At 29.3% G+C, this 18,186-nt stretch overlaps 2 protein-coding genes across 2 annotated transcripts; one reads left to right on the top strand and one right to left on the bottom strand.

Annotated features, from left to right (window-relative positions):
* The first annotated feature begins 4 nt into the window (after positions 1-4).
* Positions 5-8,649, top strand: LOC113556341. Its single transcript, XM_026961216.1, has 2 exons — positions 5-126; positions 6,793-8,649. The coding sequence occupies exons 1-2, from the start codon at positions 44-46 to the stop codon at positions 8,411-8,413; spliced, it is 1,704 nt and encodes a 567-aa protein (XP_026817017.1). The 5' UTR covers positions 5-43; the 3' UTR covers positions 8,414-8,649.
* Positions 8,650-15,354: 6,705 nt separating this feature from the next.
* Positions 15,355-17,331, bottom strand: LOC113558604 (DNA-directed RNA polymerase II subunit RPB11-like). The gene is made up of 4 exons (XM_026964098.1): positions 17,279-17,331; positions 17,125-17,214; positions 16,855-17,032; positions 15,355-15,393 (listed from the first exon to the last, which is right to left on the bottom strand). The coding sequence occupies exons 1-4, from the start codon at positions 17,329-17,331 to the stop codon at positions 15,355-15,357; spliced, it is 360 nt and encodes a 119-aa protein (XP_026819899.1).
* Between the last annotated feature and the right edge of the window lie 855 nt (positions 17,332-18,186).

Raw genomic sequence — 18,186 nt, 5'->3', positions numbered from 1 at the left:
TAAACGCGTGGTTTAATGCACTCTGCATCGGCGGAGACGGCGAATGACTCGGTCAAAAACGGTTAGTGTGCCAAATGCGAATGTTGCCGGCGCAGATCGACGGCGGCCGTATTTTATAATAATTTTGTAAGTATACATTATAATAACGAGACCGACCGGTCTCAATCATCGCGATTCGCGGCCCGCTCGTATTCATCGCTGCGCAAATAATCATAATAACAACGTATACGTTTTTTATTCGTAAAAAATACGCACGCCGCGAGTATATTATATTATTATAGTACTGCATTGTCGACTTTTATTCCGGTGAAAACTGCTATTATAATATTACATATTATATAGGTACGCACCGTGTTTATGTACAACTCGTATGGGCACAATATATAATATAAGTGCATATTATTACTATATACGATGTACTAGTACGGACGCGGTGGTCTGGTGAACGCGATTCCGCGCGTTATTCCTATTGTTGTGTATAGTCTCGCCGCCGTGTATCCGTGTACATATTATATGTGTGTGCGTATAATAATACAATAATAATATGTTATTATAAAATTAAACCATAATAGGCGTAATACTTGATGATCGCGTCATTATTATCATTATTATTACTATCGTCGTTGTTGTATACGTGCCGTGTCTCGGCGTAGTAAAACACTAGGCGTGGTCCATTATATTGCGGTGGTTGTTTTCTTGTAACATACGTAGCAGAGTACCTATACACTACAATAGTCAAACGTTAGACGATTATTATTGTTATTATTATTATGTTCGATCGTTTTAGCGTGGGCAGGCAGGTTACACCGTCGTCTTACACATACAAAGCTGCAATCGAGTCGACTAATTTTTTTAACTCGCCGAGTTAAGGCGATAGTGGTGATACACATGATCGATTTAAGTCGAGTTTAAAGTTAAAATATACTTATTTTATTTATTTTTTTTTTTTTAAATGTAGAAAAATAGTTTTACTCGGCTTCGATAAAAATAACTATTATGTAGAATTAACTCATTTAAAATTCCATCCAATAAAACCGCAATAAGAAAATTAGATTAAAGGATAAATACATAAAAAATAAAACATACACAAGAGAGATACATGCGCCCTATTGGTTGTATCGCTTATTTTGTTTGGTATGCATACCGATAGCTTATATATAAGTTATACATAGGTATATTCTGTTAATATATATAATATTATAATTGAACCTATAACTATATATTTACCTATTCGTTATTTATTCATTAGTCATTTCACATAATATTTAGTAGGTGTAAAGCTTTATACATTTTTTTTTGATATTTGATTGTCATTGAAATTTAAAAATAGTGCATTCAACGATTTGACATTCTATTATTATTATTATTTTCAAACAATTGTTTGTAGTTTGTACTTGGAATATACATTTAAAACTCATAAACCGCGAAGTTTGTATTTTGTATATTAAATTAGGAAAAATGTAACGCGTGACTATAAAATTAATTAACTGATTAATAACTGTATATCATGGGAAAAAATCAACTTATTATTAAGTTAGAACTTAGAAATTACTTTAAACGAAACAAGTAATTTGTTATGTAAATTAGTTAAAAGTAACTTAACTTACACTGATTAACTTGTTAATGACCGACCTTACTATATTGTATATATACACAACAAATTAAATGGATGCTACATACCAATAAATTGTTCGTGAAAACTATTTTGCGTGAAAAGAACCACTCAGGTTACTGTCATAGTTCAAAAATTATACTTATAAAATAATTCTATTATTAATTTTTCTGTTATTTAATATCTTATTCCTGCATTTTATTTTATACTTTAAAACTGTTATTAGATGCACTAGCCCGTTTGAAAAAAATAAATAAAGTAAAATAATTTTCATGATACAGAAAACTATATTAATCATGTCGTAATGTTTTTATTTATATAATTTCATAATGTTAAAAAGAATATAACGTTAGGTTTGAAATGGGTTTAAAAATATTAATAACTTTTTTGCTGTATTTGTTTAAATGATATCAAAAAACAAAAATGGTAATACTTACTAAGCAAAATATATTGTCATTTTTACTACGTATAAATTAAATGTTCTAAAATATATATGACTTAATCTTTTATCAGCGCTGGTTATTTTTTTTATAAAACCGTTTTTCTATATAATCTTATAACTACGCAACAATCAATAATACTATAGAAATGGGGCCATTTTTAAGTTATCTATTCTTTGAATTATTATTTAATTATATTTAAGATTGAAAACTTTTTTCAATATGATATTACAATTCTCTTAAACAAACCCCTAAATAACTAGTATGTTCTCGCATATGTCGTCTCCGTCTAATTAACTCATAATTTAGTATATTATACACGTGTAGAAGAATCCATTTTACTCTGTTATTTTTAATATTACGGTTAAATGATCTATTAACAAATTTAAAAGTAAGAATATTATCTAAGATTATGTAAGTTTTTATATGAATGTTTTTTTTAATGTTTTATAATTTTGGAGCAAGTTATGAGAATTTTAAAATCGTAATGTTTTTCGTGAATTTACGACGTTTTCTTAACGATTTTTACCGTAATAGATTGGCATGCAATAATTTATCAATACGGCAATAACTATCATAATTATCATGAAAAATCCAACTGAATAAAGTAATATATTATTATATAATATTTATGTATAAGCTTTGTACTGGCAGATATTGTGTGTAACACATGAATCCGTGAAGGTATTTCACTGGAAACAACGACTGAAGCGTAATGAATTATAATTTTAATTTTCTTTTTTGTTTGTTTTTACTTTCATATTGTTTAGCTGGTCATCTCCCGCATCAAATTTCGATGTACTTTATTATAAGTGTTATTTTTATTGTCTAAAGAGAGGTCAGAGATTTGTTATACATTTACAGATTATATCGTTACAATTTGCAACTTTCATTACCTTTTTTATGCGTATGTATCTTGGTATCTATATTCTAAGTATAATATATATATATAGTCCTTCGTATATACTTAGAGATGTTGTAGTTTTAAAAGTATTACTTTTTAGAAATCTGCACGGACTATTATTAGAAAGTTATTTTATAAATATAATCTTTTTAATATCATCGCTCATAAAAATAACTAAAATTAATACTAAGATTTTATTAAAAAATTTCAAAACTCAATACCTACTATATACAGTTCATACTATGTATATTAAATGCAAATTATATATTTGAATAAAATATGTTGGGAACTTATTTTGTTCAAACTTTAAAAGGTTAGGTTATAAGACCAAAAACTAATAAACCGTTTAAGTATACAATGTTTAATATATTAAATAATACTATTAATTATAAGATGGGAAATCCTCTCGTGACCAAGTGCGAGGCTTGGGCATTCATATCGATCGACTAGCATTAGTGCAGAATTGTACTCTGGTATACTCGTATATTATTATTTATTTTAAATTTGAATGTAATAATAAATAATCACATTCCATGAGCGTTTTTAAATGGAGCCAGGATGTCCATGAACTTAATATATTCGATTTAAAAACTACGTTATTAAATAGGAAATAAATTATATCGAAAAATATAATATTGTGTATTTTCAAATAATGATTGTGTAATTATTTTTTTGAAAAATTAATTTTATTTTAAAACCGCGTGTACATTTACTATATTTTGCGAAAATGTATCCAAATTCCAATATTTAGTAATTACACGATGTGTAAAAAATAAATGTATCGTATGTAGTGAACAGAAATAATTAAACCAATTACATATTTTCTTGTGAGTTGTCGTTTTTCCAGTCATATAATATATTATTATCCAGTCTATGTCACAAAAAAAAAAAAAAAATAATGCGTTATGAAACGTGACGTTTGGTTTTGGTATATACTCGTGAATAACTGTATAAGTAGGTAGGTATGTAATATTATAACATGTGCTAATGAGTTGATCAAATAAATCTGAAACCAAAACCAATAAATAGGTTATATAAACTATTTAATGCAATTTATTACGCATTAGTTAGGTACCTAGTCTGCTAGTCAAGAAACGCTCTTCTACAAATTAAAACTATTAAAATATTTTAAGTTCTGAGGATGACTATTGCTGTCTAATATAGCTACATTTAAATATAACAAAATAATATTATCATAGACTATAGACAGTTAAATTATACATGAAATTACGAAAAGAAATCGTTCGTGTGACTAACAAACACGAAACTGAGATTTTTAAAGGCTATATTAAATTTAAATCTCAAAAAAAAAAATCTCGTTAATTATAATGTACATACATTACAGAGTAAATAATTATCGCGTGAGTGAAACCAAGACGGTTACAGTAATAATTATACTATACTATTGTTGCGCACTAATTATCACTGTTCTCTTTTATATGGACCAATAACCATTGTAGGGTAGCAATGAATTCATTGCTGTGGTTTGATATTGCATATTACATATCCAATGTAATAGTTTACAAATTTGTAATTCATAAAAAAAACAACTAACGATACTGGATATTTATACACAAACCAATAAACCTCGAAAATAATGTTCTATTACAACAAAACTATAATATATGCATATATAAGTAATCTGCACCATATATCATATCAAAGATTTTTAAAAATGTAATAGTTTTAAAATAATTATTGCATTTTTATTATTTATAAAATTTTTATTATTCGTATTATTTATATATTGAATAATAATCGTTAATTAATCTTATTTATCAACAATAATACATACTGAATATTTCTTACATTATCGTAGTTTATTAAACAGGCGTCGCTCTTAAAATTACATAATATTTAATTTTAAGTATTACGAATTTATAGTAATGTACAAATTTTAATTGGCAACCGTATGTAAGACAATAATTAAAATTTACGAGGCAATCTAGATTCATTTAATATACTAAAACTACGACGTTACGTTCTTTCTATCTACACATTCTATTATTATTTTGATATTATATATCTCATTTAGATTTAGGTACAATATAGCATTGTACATTGTTCTAATCAAAACAATAATATCATATCATTGTAATTGTTAACGAAAACACAATCTTATATTGTGTCGAGGATGACAATAATATTGATTACATCATCGTCTAAACTTATTTAAAATGTTGTAATTTATCAAGTGCACACTGTGTAACGGTTGTTAAAATATCTATTATTTTATATTTCTATGGTGTGTTTGTGACAGCAGATATATCTATAATATGTTATAATTGTTAGGTATATATGAGCTTAGAAATAATTTGTTTTCGATTTAAGTGCTTTTTTGTTAAGTACTAGTATACAACTGATAATAATAATAATAAAAAAAAACTATAAAATATTTAGGTACCTATCATAATTTATATTTTATAAAGGATTTTTAAAAGTATATTAGTTTTAAGATCGTTATTGTATTATTAATATTTTTAATTACTATTAAGTTCTCAAAACTATTTTCCACAAGTTTTTTATAAAGCATAGACACAGTAAGATAGTAGTTGTAGATTATTAATTGAATATAGGTTATATAGACTTTAACTATAGGTCTATAGATAGGCACTTATTTAAAGTTTGTTTTAACTCTATAAAAACGTCACTTAACGTTTATACATTTTTATAATAATTTAATATAAAATAATTTTACATTAAATTTACTTGGTAGTCTTGATAGATACATTTGTCTTCAATTTTAATACAAAATCGAAAATATACAATGAATTGGTGTTAACATTTTTTTTCGATTATATTATTAGCAAGGAATGTAAAGTTTTAGAAAATTATGTTTTTATTTTTTTTTTTAAATATTTTTGTTCATTTATCTCTTGTAGACAGTAAGTCAGATCATTCTATGGGAATTAAATGTGATCTTTTGATTTTCTCGTGATTTCATAATATACCGTATACCTATGAACAAATCGTAACATATTATTTATGATTAAATACAACCGTTTTTGATAGACTCAATTTTGGTTTTTATTATAATTTTAAAAATATCAAAACTACGGAAGGTCAATACTAAAAGTTGTAATAAATGAAGTGGACGGATACTAGAGGATAGAACCTATACATCGTCGCATTAGTTATAATCACTTAAATGATCGTTGGTGTGAGCGTGTATCCACTGTTTCCAGTACAACTAATACATATTATACTCGTACGTTTTACGTATACACGTTTGCTAAATGGCGCAACTATAGTTGTTTTACTCGGTATAATTTTCGAATTCCGTAGTGATTTATAATAATTATACTCCATCCATCGTTTATCGTTGACTGTCGTTTATACTGTTTTTTATACATTTCCATACCACACTATATAGTTTAGGAACACTCAATAAAATGAATGAAAACTAATCGGAGGCCAATTTTTGGGTATTAACTATATTTCTACAATTATATAATATATAAATTATGTACAAGCTAAAGGCGATATATGCACCGAAGACGCATCATATATTATTTACACATCATGATGCGGTGTAAGTCTGTCTAAGTGTAAGAAAATGGGTGAACCAGATTTCATTTGATCGCACACACGGGTTCATTATCTAGTACAGCGGTTCCTAATTTTTCTTAGCCTCGGACCCTTTTTTTATATAGAAGTTTGCGTGGAGCCCCCAAGACATATTTAACGTTAATTTGTATCTGTCCGTGTTCTGTGTAAATTTATTGTGGTACGAAGGGCTCCGCGGAGCACAGACCGCTGATCTAGTGTAGTGTGTTGTACGGTAGAAGTCTGCGTTGACCTAATCTTATTTTAATATTGTTCGTTGTCGTTTACAGGGTGCGAGCAATAAAATATGTTACGTTTCTCCGTACGCACTTCCTAATCTTCACCGTGGCGTCGGTGGCGCGAGGCGCGGCTGTGCGCAAGGAACCGGTGGACGGGGTGGCGCACCGTCGGCGGAGAGAGCTGCAGGTGGTCCGGGCGGAGACGGAAGCGTGCTGGCGGACCACCGAGCGCCTGTGCCGGCGCATATCCGATGACCGGACGAAGCTGGACTCGGCGGTCGCGGAATACGGGCGCAGGTTGGCGGAACTGGCCGACCGGCAGTCCGGGGCGCACGATCGGCTGGTGGCCGTGCTGCACGGACGGTCGGAGGCCGAACGCCGGCGCGCGGCGGTGCACGATCGCGCGGAGAACGAGCTGAGAGCGCGGCGGACGGCCAGCACGGTGCGCGCGTACCGGTTGGACGCCAGGTGGCAACAGCTTCACGGCCGGTACCGCGGGTTCGCGATGGACGTGTTGGAAGCGGGTCGACGGCCGTCGTCGCCGCCGCCGCCGCCGCCAACGCCACCGGCCGGGGCGGCGCGGCGTCGGCTCGGGCCCGCCAAACAGGGACGCCGTTTCTTCGCGCTGGCCGACCAGGTGGGCGCGCAGTACCGGCGCGAATCGCTCCGGACGTCCCGGTCGTTGCTCAGGCTCATGTCCGGTCACATGCGGGAAACGTCGGCGGGCGGCCAGTCCCGGTCTTGCGGCGATGGCGGCCAGCCGTCGTCGGACGTGCTGGACGGCGCCGAACCGGTACAGGTGTTGGACAAGCTTCGCGTCATGCAGGAGCAGTGCGCGAGGATCGCGGAGCGCGTGCGCAGGCGGACTTCGGCCGGGCGGACCGAGCAACATTCGCCGGAGACCGGCGGTGGCGGTGGCAGCGGAAAACGTCCGCAAGCCGAAGTGCTGTCGGAAGCGCAGCGCACGGTGGCGGCCGGCCGACAGTACTTGGACCGGATACGGCGGCTGACGGACGCGGCCATCGGCGAGGTGGAGCGCGAGCAGACCGCGTTGCGGAGACTGTTGTGCGCGACGTGCGCGACGTGCGTCGGCAAAAGAGCGCCGTTGCGGTACGGTTCGTCGCCGGTCACCGAAATCGCGGGACGGCTCGAGCGAGCGTGTTTCGAGCTGTTCGCGCGACTGGACAGGGCAGGTGCGCCGGGCCCGCGGTGTACGCCGGACCAGGTCCAGGTCGGGGCGGACCGCCGCGGCGGTGCTGTTCACGACGTGGTCACGTTGTGCTTGCGCGCCGTCCACGAGCAACGCGTGAACGCCGTGCGTAGCATTCGGGACACCGAGCGCCGGGTGGGCGACTTCCGCAAAGCCGTGGCCCGGCTGCTGTTGGCGGCCACGCCGAGAAGCGATTTGGCCACTGCCGCGGCGCGACCGCCGCACTGCAAGCGCAAAACGTCGGCGCCGCCGAACCGGGTGACGAAGCCCGGCGGCTTCCGACGGCGGCCGCCGACTGCGGGGCCTCTGAGCGGCAAAACGCCGGTCGCCTCTCCGAAATCGCCGTTGCGGACGAAATATTATAATTACTGCGAAGGTGCCACTACCGAAACTGCAGTGGTCGTTCCGACCGCGGTCACGATGCTATGTCCGCCGTCTATTGGTATCATACAGTACGAGTGACGTGTGTGTGTGTGACCTGACTGACCTGTTCGGGATGTTAATATACCTTTCGATTTATTTTTACGCAAAAAACGAATTTATTTAGGTATTAGGCGTTGTACGTTTGTAACCAAACGGCCTACGAGTCTCAGCCGATTAATTCAATTGATGTTCGATCGATGTTTAGAAAATCTTAGAATTTTCTTAATTAAAACTATCCATAATAAATAAACAATATGGAAAAAATAAAATTAACATTAAAAAAGAGTACGAAAATATGTAGTAAAAATGTTAATAATATTACTTTATTTTATATCAGTATAATATGATGGAATATTACTTAAAGGCTAAAAATTGCCTAGAATATACTTTTATTATTTATTTATTTTACTAGTGTACCTACCTAATATATACTTATTACTAGAATAATTACCTATGATTTTCATTAAAATTTAAATCCATTGCTGGGAAAAAACTTATAGCTTAAGTTAAAAATTATTGTGATGAAATTAATTTTGAAGTGATTTGATGCTAAATTAATTACATTTTATTGTAAATAATTTATGCACAATTTAATATACAATTTTTCAATAAATACAATTATGGAATTACATAGTTATACATTTTTTTCAAAACAATTTATTATAAACCAGTATTAATAATGTATTAAGTTTATAAATAAATCATATGAATTAGGCATTTTAAAAAAAATGTAATTTTTAATAAATAGTTATTTGTAAAATGCATTGTTATTTTGAAATACAATAAAAAAGTATACATAATTAGGTATATAGTAGTTTATTTTATTTTATTTTTTATGTACTAAAAACATAATTTTTTAAGCACTAGTGATATTTTTTAAAATAATAAGTAACTTTTAGCTTTAATGAAGTTTCTTTTTTATTTAAAAGTACATATCTCGAACAAATAAAAGTGTAACTTAAGAATAATTAAATTATATTTTTGAAAATTTAAATTGTACCAAATATAATTGAATTACCAAAATAACTTATTTCCGTTATTTAACATTGTTAAAATTTAATCTTAAACTTTTGAATTCATTGTTTAATTATTATTCCATGTTTTTTTCAGCAATACCTTTTTTTTGCTTACTGGTTCTTGATTATATTTCGATTTTATATCGAGATCGGTTAGGTGATCTAATTCTTCATTAGAAAAAGTTTGACTTTATTTTCATCAGTTTCAATTGAATAAATAACAAATATCTTTATTAAATTTAAAATAAATGTAAAAAAAAATTAATATCAGTTAGGAAACACGATTCTTACAATTTTTTAAGGTATTAATAGGATGAAATATGTCTTACTGATAACATTTGACGATAAGATTAATTTAATGATATAATATAAAATTTATTCTTTTTATTATTTAGTATTGTCAGATAACTGCAGTCAAAGCTGTAAATTTCATCAGAGCTAGAGCCTTACATAACCGACTTTTCAAAGTTTTAGGTCAAGAAATGGAAGCTGAACGTAAAGTTCTGCTTTACTATACAGAAATATGTTGGTTTTCCAGACGGCAAGTTATGAAACTTTTGTACGAACTTCGATAAGAATTTCCTTATTTTTAAAAAAAAAGTCAAAGCTCACTGTCAAAATATTTTGATAATATTGAGTTTAATCATAGATTGGCAATATTGGCATACTTAACACTTTAACAGATATTTTTAGTCATTTAAACAAAATGAATACATCGATTCAAGAACTAAAAATGACAATTAATTATGGACGCATCTGAAAAAAACAATGCATTTTTAAACGAAATTCCCTGTGGAAAAGAAGATTTAAAAAGGAAAATTCAGCAAACTTCCCAACATTTGAACATTTTTTTCAAAAAACAATATTTCTTTGTCCAGTTCCGTACAAATATACATTTATCACCTTCTGAATGTACTTAAAAATTTATTTGACGATTATTTTGATTACCTTCTTATTCAAAATTATTTAATGGTTACGCAATCCTTTTATTGTAGACTTAAATATAATTGATGATTTAGATCTCGTTAGTAAATAATAATTTAATAAAAAATAAAGGAGATGTGATTACTTACAATTGTACCGTAGAAAACTTGGCTTATGTGTTTATTTTATCTAAAATCAAAATAGATAATATATTTTGTGTTAAAGTCTTCGCCAACAATGTGAGTTTTTTGCTAAGATAAATTGTTTTTTCGAATTTTTTTGTGACATATTCGAGTTGTATGGTGGGATGTAAATGTTTGATAAAAGTTTATTTTCTTTTATAAGAACCTCAACTTTTGACTTTTCTAAAAACTTTATAATAATACTAGCGCTGTATGTATTTTGTGAGACAGTATTAAGCTTAAGTTAGTAATTTAATATTATTTTTAAAAGTAAATTCATCAGTTGGTCCTATTTTATTTTTATTTTTTCAAAATATCCTAAGTAATTTTGAATTTTGGCTTTTATGAATATTAGAAAAGGAATTTTCTGATGGTTTTGTTAACCGTGTCGGTTTCTATTTAATTTAATCATTGTGTAATTAACTTTTAAACTATTTGTTAGGAAATAGAAGAAGAACATTATTTGTTTTGTAATTTCAATTGTTTTAGTTGATAATGATAATCTAGTTGAATTTAGACACTCGAGTGATATGCAAATTACAAGATGACTTTAGTCTAATTGTAATTGAAAACTTTATCTAATTAATTTGCATCATAACTATTAGATTTTAGATTAGATACTATCTTAGAAATTTTGCTACTCTGTAAAGATTATTAAAATTAATATAAAGATTAAAAAATACTGAATTATATTGGATGAAGTCAAGTAGGTCGGTCACGAGTGTGGATTTAATTACTTAAATAATAAGTACTTAAATTAAAATGCATAAAAAAAAGTATTTTTCTGGGGTTTTTGATCTCGAAAGAACGACATATTTTTTTCCCCGATTTTTCGATAGTTTTCATAATCAAAATGTTCAAGTTATTGGTATGAGTTTTAATAAAATATAAATTTAATTTTATAATTTTGTTCAAAAAAATAATTGCGAATCTCTATTACATTTTTGTAAGTACTCCTATTAGTCCTATTATATTGAAAATTATATAATAGCATACCTACGTACGTCCTACATATTAGGTCAATTTATACTCGACTTATTTATTAATAAATATAGTTTAACATTAGTTAGTAGACACAATAAATCAGAAAATATGTACTAAGATTTGTGGAATGTAATAATTGAGGAAAATTAGACATACAAAATGCGAATATCCATATGGATTTCGACAACTGAACATAGTGCATTATTTTAATTAAATATATTTCCTGAGATCGTTTTCATTTTATTCAAAGAAATATCTAACTATTCTAATCCAACTAATCTATTACCTCACAATATTTCTCTAAAAATGATCGCTAACATAATGTAAATTTACTTCATCCATCAATAGTTTTTATTTTTTATAATAAAATTACAGAACACATAATGTCACTACAAAAGATATAAATAATATTAATTACATTTTTTTTTTTATGTAGGAGGAGTTGGTAGGTATAAATTTATCCTGAGCTTACTGATTAAAGGAGCGCTATTTTTTTTTTAGTTATCGTGTAAAAACACAATAATAAATATGTTATATGTATAGATTAGTGTATTGGAGATATAACGTAAGCGATCGGAAGGAAGTTCCAACTCGGTGGTTACGCTTTTCTTTCCTTATAAAAATACTACGCCCATAGGCTTAAATTGGAGGGAGGTTTTGGGTGTAATTAGGACTCCTAATTTTGAAATTAAGATCCTTAAATTATTTTATGGTAATCAAAATTTAAATTTTATTTAATAAAATAAAAAGACTTAAGCACCCCCAGTTTTTTTATTGGAATTGCGCCCCTGACTACGCCACTATTACTCTATAGTTATATTTTATAGCCTTTTGTTATATTCACATAACAGCAGTGTCGCAACTACTGGGTGTGCAAGGTGCGCAATGCACACGGGCCTCCAGCTCTAAGGGGCCTTTACAACCAAAATTGATTGTCAGTTTCAATATTTTTTTTTTTTGTTTTTTTTTTGTGCTACAAATATTTATTGATTTTATGTTTTTCCTTTTTAATTAAATTAATTATAGGCATAATTATTAATTAGAGGATAAATATAATATGCAATTGCCAAGTATCACAATAATAATATTAAGCATTTTATAATGTCTAATATAAAAAAAAAATCAGTTTTATACGGGTATCGATAATCGATATATTATATGCATTATACATATATGATATATTGTCTTATGTGATGAGTAGGGCTATAACTTTAATGCTCTAAAAACCTTAAAATGCATTTAAAATGCCAAAAATTATAGCATAATGTATAAAATATATTTTTAATGATTTTTGATTTAATTTTTATATTTATATTGATATTATTGTAGGGCTGAAATTTGTATGTGAATACATATTTTTACTAAAACATGATACATTAAGTATTGCAAATGATAAATTAATTTCAAGTGATTTGTAATAAAATAAAACATATTTTATTTTACATGTTTTTACATATTTTATCATAAATACACGTTTTAACATTATTTATAAAATGTCTAAATTTTGACAATTTCGGTGTCTTAGTAGTATTATTATACATTTATGCTTCGATATAGTACTCGTAAAAATTGTAAGTGTATAATGCATATGGAAAATAAGTATATGAAAGTAGAAAGTAGTAGTTAAATATTAATAACTTGATTATAGTTTATCTTATTTGTTTCTGTTCGATAACTATACATTAATGATCTTAGATTATACTTTATATTCAACAATTATTAGACAAAATATATTTACAAATTTTCAACAGTGTCAGTACTTGCGTTAGCGTGGTTGTGAAAATATATTTATACCATTTTTTTTTAAACTAAATTTATTAGAAATTAAAAATAATTAATTGTATATTATTTAAAAATTATTTATAATTTTATTTTAATTACTGTACACGTTAACATAATTTTAAATTTTTCTTATTACATATTTTTGTTATTTTATACTACATATTTTAGCCATTTTAACTGTATATATATGTACAAATTCTTGATTTTTATTATATATAAATCCCATTATTCTAGCCCTAGATATTAGTATGTTATATGCATAAACATGTATATTATTTGATTGAATTTTAAAAAAATAATATGGGCTTTAATTTACAAGATAAATCACAGTTTAGAACCTTAAGAACTTATTTTAGGTTGTGATGTTTCTGAAATCCCTGAACATTGTGGATCAATAGTCAATACAAGGACAAATACCTCATATAAATCAAAGTGAAAACGCTGATATAATATTGTATAATATTTAAATTCAAAGAACGGTTTAATGGAATGAAATGTGTTTCTGATCGTTTTACATTTTTAAGCCCGAAATCAATTTTTCACAATGATAAGTCTTCCTTAATTAAATCTTCTTATGATTTCATTCAATTTTATAAAGATGATATAAATTCATATTTCACGCGGCAAATTGTGTGCATAAAAACAAGAATTCTATCTCAAAATCTAAAAACTATTAAAATTCTATGTGTATTTATTATTGAAATGAAGTTGTCTTTAAGTTATCCAGATATAATATTATCAACATGTCTTATATTTTTACCAATAACATTCGCGTCTGCAGAATGTAGCTTTTCAAAGCTCAAATTAATAAAAAATTATCTTCGAAATTCTTCTAGTCAAGATCGACTGAAAAATATAAGTGTTTTGAATATTAAAAGTAAACGGACCGCCAAACTCAATATTGAAAAAATAATAACAGACTTTTCAAAAGTATAAGTCAGAAAAAAAAAATTTTGAAATAATTTGATTTTAATATAATCTAATAACTACTTTATTTATAATGTTTTAATTTTTAACTACTAATTTATATTTTATGAAAATACTTGTGATTTATTAATTATCTATTATATTTTGCTAAAATGACTAAATGAAAATTAAATTGGGATTTTTTTTTTTTTTATTTTATTAGTTATTTTATTCTGTTTAATTATTAATTATAAATACTATATTATGAAGTCTACAAAATCTCATGCATGTGCTTAATCTAGCCATAACATTATTTATATTGATTCTGGTTTGAAAAAAGTTTCAAATTAATAATATAATAATATAATCAAATTATATAATGTAGGGTACACTTCTTGTCTGATTAGTATAATGTACGTATAATAACAGAAATTATTCCATACAAGTTAAAATACTAAAAAAGTACTGATTAATTGCCGTAGCAATACAAAAAACAATAGTATTAATTTGGGGCCTCCAAATAAATTTTGCACACGGGCCTCAGAGTTAATAGTTGCGGCACTGTGATAACAGTACTGTCAGTACTACACTATGTCACCATTTACTCATGCCCTTTACATTACATTTTATTATTTATGTAGGTTACTAAATTCGGTACCGTAAATTTGGTAGTGTTAGTACTTAACGCAATACTTATACAATTTATTGAATATTTTTAATTTTACGAGTGTTGACATATCTTGGAAGAATTATTCTGGCTTAAAATTTCGAATTTCCGAAATATCAAAAGAAGTAATATTAAAAGAAACGCTTCAATCGAACTGCAACTGTTTGAATTTTTTGATAAAATATTAATTAGTGAAAGTTCGCGAATCTAGCCTAAAAATAGTGAATAGTGATTCTTAGTTTCTACTACCTAGTGTATAAAATAGAATTTCGTATATGTATGTTATACCATGTATTTATTTATTTTAAATTCCTAAAAATCTGTAATTTACATTGATTTTACATCGATATATTATATCCAGGTATATCCAGTATTAGTTGTATAAATTAGGCATCTGATGACAATAAAAAACTAAAAATGATTCAATGACAAACAGTTTCAATCAGCAATTGATAATTTAATAAGTAGGTATTAAGTACAAATGTTTTTAATAGTAATTATAAACATCAATATTGATCTTCATTCGAAACTTTCGTCTTTTTTCTGTTTTAAAGCATCCTAAAACAAAAAATAAAACATTAATACTTTTTAGATACACATAATATTGTGAACAGAAACATGTAATAACAATTTATATTTTTTATGACTAGGGCTTATGTTTCTTACATTATGCATGTTTATATAAGGTCTAGGTAGTTATAGAATAATAAAGATAAGATATAAATTTATTTTGTGAAATAACAAAATAAGTACAACGATGGATTTTTCATATTTCTACATATTATTGTAAATATTATAAGTTAAAATGCTCATGATTTAAGCTAGATTACTTAAAATTAAAATATCTAAAAAAAACTTTATGATCGTAGGTTTAAGCATAGATAATATTCTTACCTGTAACTTTGATGATGTGCAATTCAATTAAATGTTAAAGCTAACAACACACTACAACACACAATTGGTTCTACTGAACGCAAATTTGTCATGTTGTAGGCTTATAAGATTCCGATAAAATATGCGACGGTTGCATTTTTATGATTAATAATAAATATACTTTTAATTTTTAATAATAATAAATTTTCAAATTTTATTTTATCTTAAATTTTTTTTCATAAGCTAATTAAAGATATTAAACGTGTATTTTGAACTTAGGTCATCGTTTGTTATTTTAAATTGCGTATACTTTTATCAACATTTTAATGCAATAAATCCCGAATCATATTGATGATACTTTGATAAGAACTTAATTATACTTTTTATGTGCGTAACTTATGGCCACAGAAGTGCCTCAAGAACATTATTATAATGTATTTATTTCATACCTAAAATAATATTAAATTAGTTGTAGAAATAATTTTATTTATTTATTTATATTTCAGACTTCCTTTAATATTGCAGTTTGATAATTTACTCAAGAGTTTTTAAAACAATTAAAACATAGTTCACAAGTTCACTAAATTATTTTTTTAACAAAAAAAGTACTTAATTTAGAAATACCATATCAATTTAAAATGTAAATTGTATAATTTTATGTAAATTGTCATATTAAAAATTCTTCAAGTAAAAAGTATTTGTGAACCATAAAAGAATTACTAAGAAGAGCTGGGGTATGCTGAGCACTTCCCAGTTTTAAAGTTATACAATTCCCCTCCATACAGAATGTAAATTAAAATGATCTTTTGAAAATACACCAGTAGATATATAGAAATAGAAAATTGAATTGAAAAAAATCACCATTACAAAAATTTGTACCCATTTATTTATAAATATGTAAAATTTTAGGGTTAAATAAACATAATAATCGGTTGAGATGTAGAATGTGATTCACGTTTAAAAAATTACCCTATAGATTGTTATAAATTAAATATAAAATTGAATATCGTGTACGGTATCTACTCATTTTAATTTGTAGTTTGTGATATAATTTAGAAAATAGGTGTTCACCAATTGTGTTTAAATTAAAAATATATATTTATAGAATTTAAAATTAATTGTAAAACTCTTCCAACAATTTATTACCTTGAAACGTTCTTCAAACAATGAAAGTTCGGTCAAAAGATCAGTTACAGAATTTGTTAAAGCGTCTTGTGGTGTATATTCAGAACTTTTTGTTTGTACACGAAGTTCAAATTTATGTTCCAAAGGATGTGGTTGTTTATATCCGGCAAATAGTACTTTGGGGTCTTTAAGTAGTTGACTAGTCAATAAAATAAAAGTATATTATTATTAATTTTTTAATTCGATAACAACGGTAAATTATCAATTTTAGTCGTTATTACTATCACTTACTTTCTGATCATGTTTCCCAATGTGTGATCTTCTTTGTTTATAGTGAATATTGCTGCATTCATGACTTTTGTGTCCAATTCCTTGACAATTCTAAAATAAAAATTAATATGGTTATGATGGTTATATAGATAAATAATAATTCTAGCAAACTCACTTTTTTTCCCCGTCATACAATAAAAATGATTCAAACGTCGGCGGTGAGTTCATTTTTACTGTTTATTTTTGGAGAGCTTAAATTTAATTTGAATGTGACTATCTTAGTGCTGAAAATCTTAATAATACAAGCGATTCTTGGTAGCTCTCCGACGTATAATACAAATATATCTGTTGAATGATTTCATAGGTTGGAGTAAAAGCATAAACAGCGTATAAATAATTGATTCTCGTATGTGGCGCTCCCATTGTAACGTCCCTAAATTTAGGGAGATAGTCATTGGGTGGTCGTAGGCAGGGTTGCGGGTCGTGGGTAGGGTGAGATTCCGCGTGAAATGGTATTGTGAAATATGGACTGATCAATACACAATGATACGTCCAACGTTCTGACGTAGTATAAAGTATAACATAATAGCTCACCGTGGAATTTTCTTATAAGCGTATCTCAATGCGGATTGAGATTGTTTCAATATAGCTGTGAAAAATTCTACATGAATTAAAGCATTAGATTACATTTCATACAATATTGATATAATATAAAAACAAGCTCACCACAGCTATCGCATTTTGTTATGTGTACTAATTTAATTATTTATTAAAAAAATTACTTCGTTTTTTTTGTCCGTGCTTATTATAAATTGTCGTGAGTGAATATTTTAATTAGAATAGATTAATATTGAATAATTTATAGAAACTAGACAGTTTGTTTCTAAAATACAATACATTAAATTATGGTTGTCAGGCTTAGAAAGTTCAAATTGTAGATGTATTTCCCTCAAAGGATAATCTGAAAGCGCAAAAGTATAATTTTGAACTATTTTTTAAAATTGAAAAAGTCTTTAAAAGTCGGGGTATCAATAAACATTTTTAAAATCATAAATGTCTTATTGTGTGATTGTGATTCCAAAT

This window comes from Rhopalosiphum maidis, chromosome 3 (assembly GCF_003676215.2).
Source record: "Rhopalosiphum maidis isolate BTI-1 chromosome 3, ASM367621v3, whole genome shotgun sequence".
NCBI classification, from domain to species: domain Eukaryota; kingdom Metazoa; phylum Arthropoda; class Insecta; order Hemiptera; family Aphididae; genus Rhopalosiphum; species Rhopalosiphum maidis.
The sequence above is the reverse complement of the archived record's forward strand: the minus strand, read 5'-3'. Positions and strand labels throughout refer to the sequence as shown.

Bases quoted from the DNA above. Each gene is read 5' to 3' on its own strand.
- LOC113558604 (XM_026964098.1), bottom strand. From the start codon at position 17,331: ATGAACTCACCGCCGACGTTTGAATCATTTTTATTGTATGACGGGGAA. The intron at 17,215-17,278 runs GTGAGTTTGCTA...TTTTTATTTTAG, and splicing joins TTGTATGACGGGGAAAAAAA to AATTGTCAAGGAATTGGACA. The intron at 15,394-16,854 runs GTAATAAATTGT...TTTTTGTTTTAG, and splicing joins TGTTTGAAGAACGTTTCAAG to GATGCTTTAAAACAGAAAAA.
- LOC113556341 (XM_026961216.1), top strand. From the start codon at position 44: ATGACTCGGTCAAAAACGGTTAGTGTGCCAAATGCGAATGTTGCCGGC. The intron at 127-6,792 runs GTAAGTATACAT...TGTCGTTTACAG, and splicing joins CCGTATTTTATAATAATTTT to GGTGCGAGCAATAAAATATG.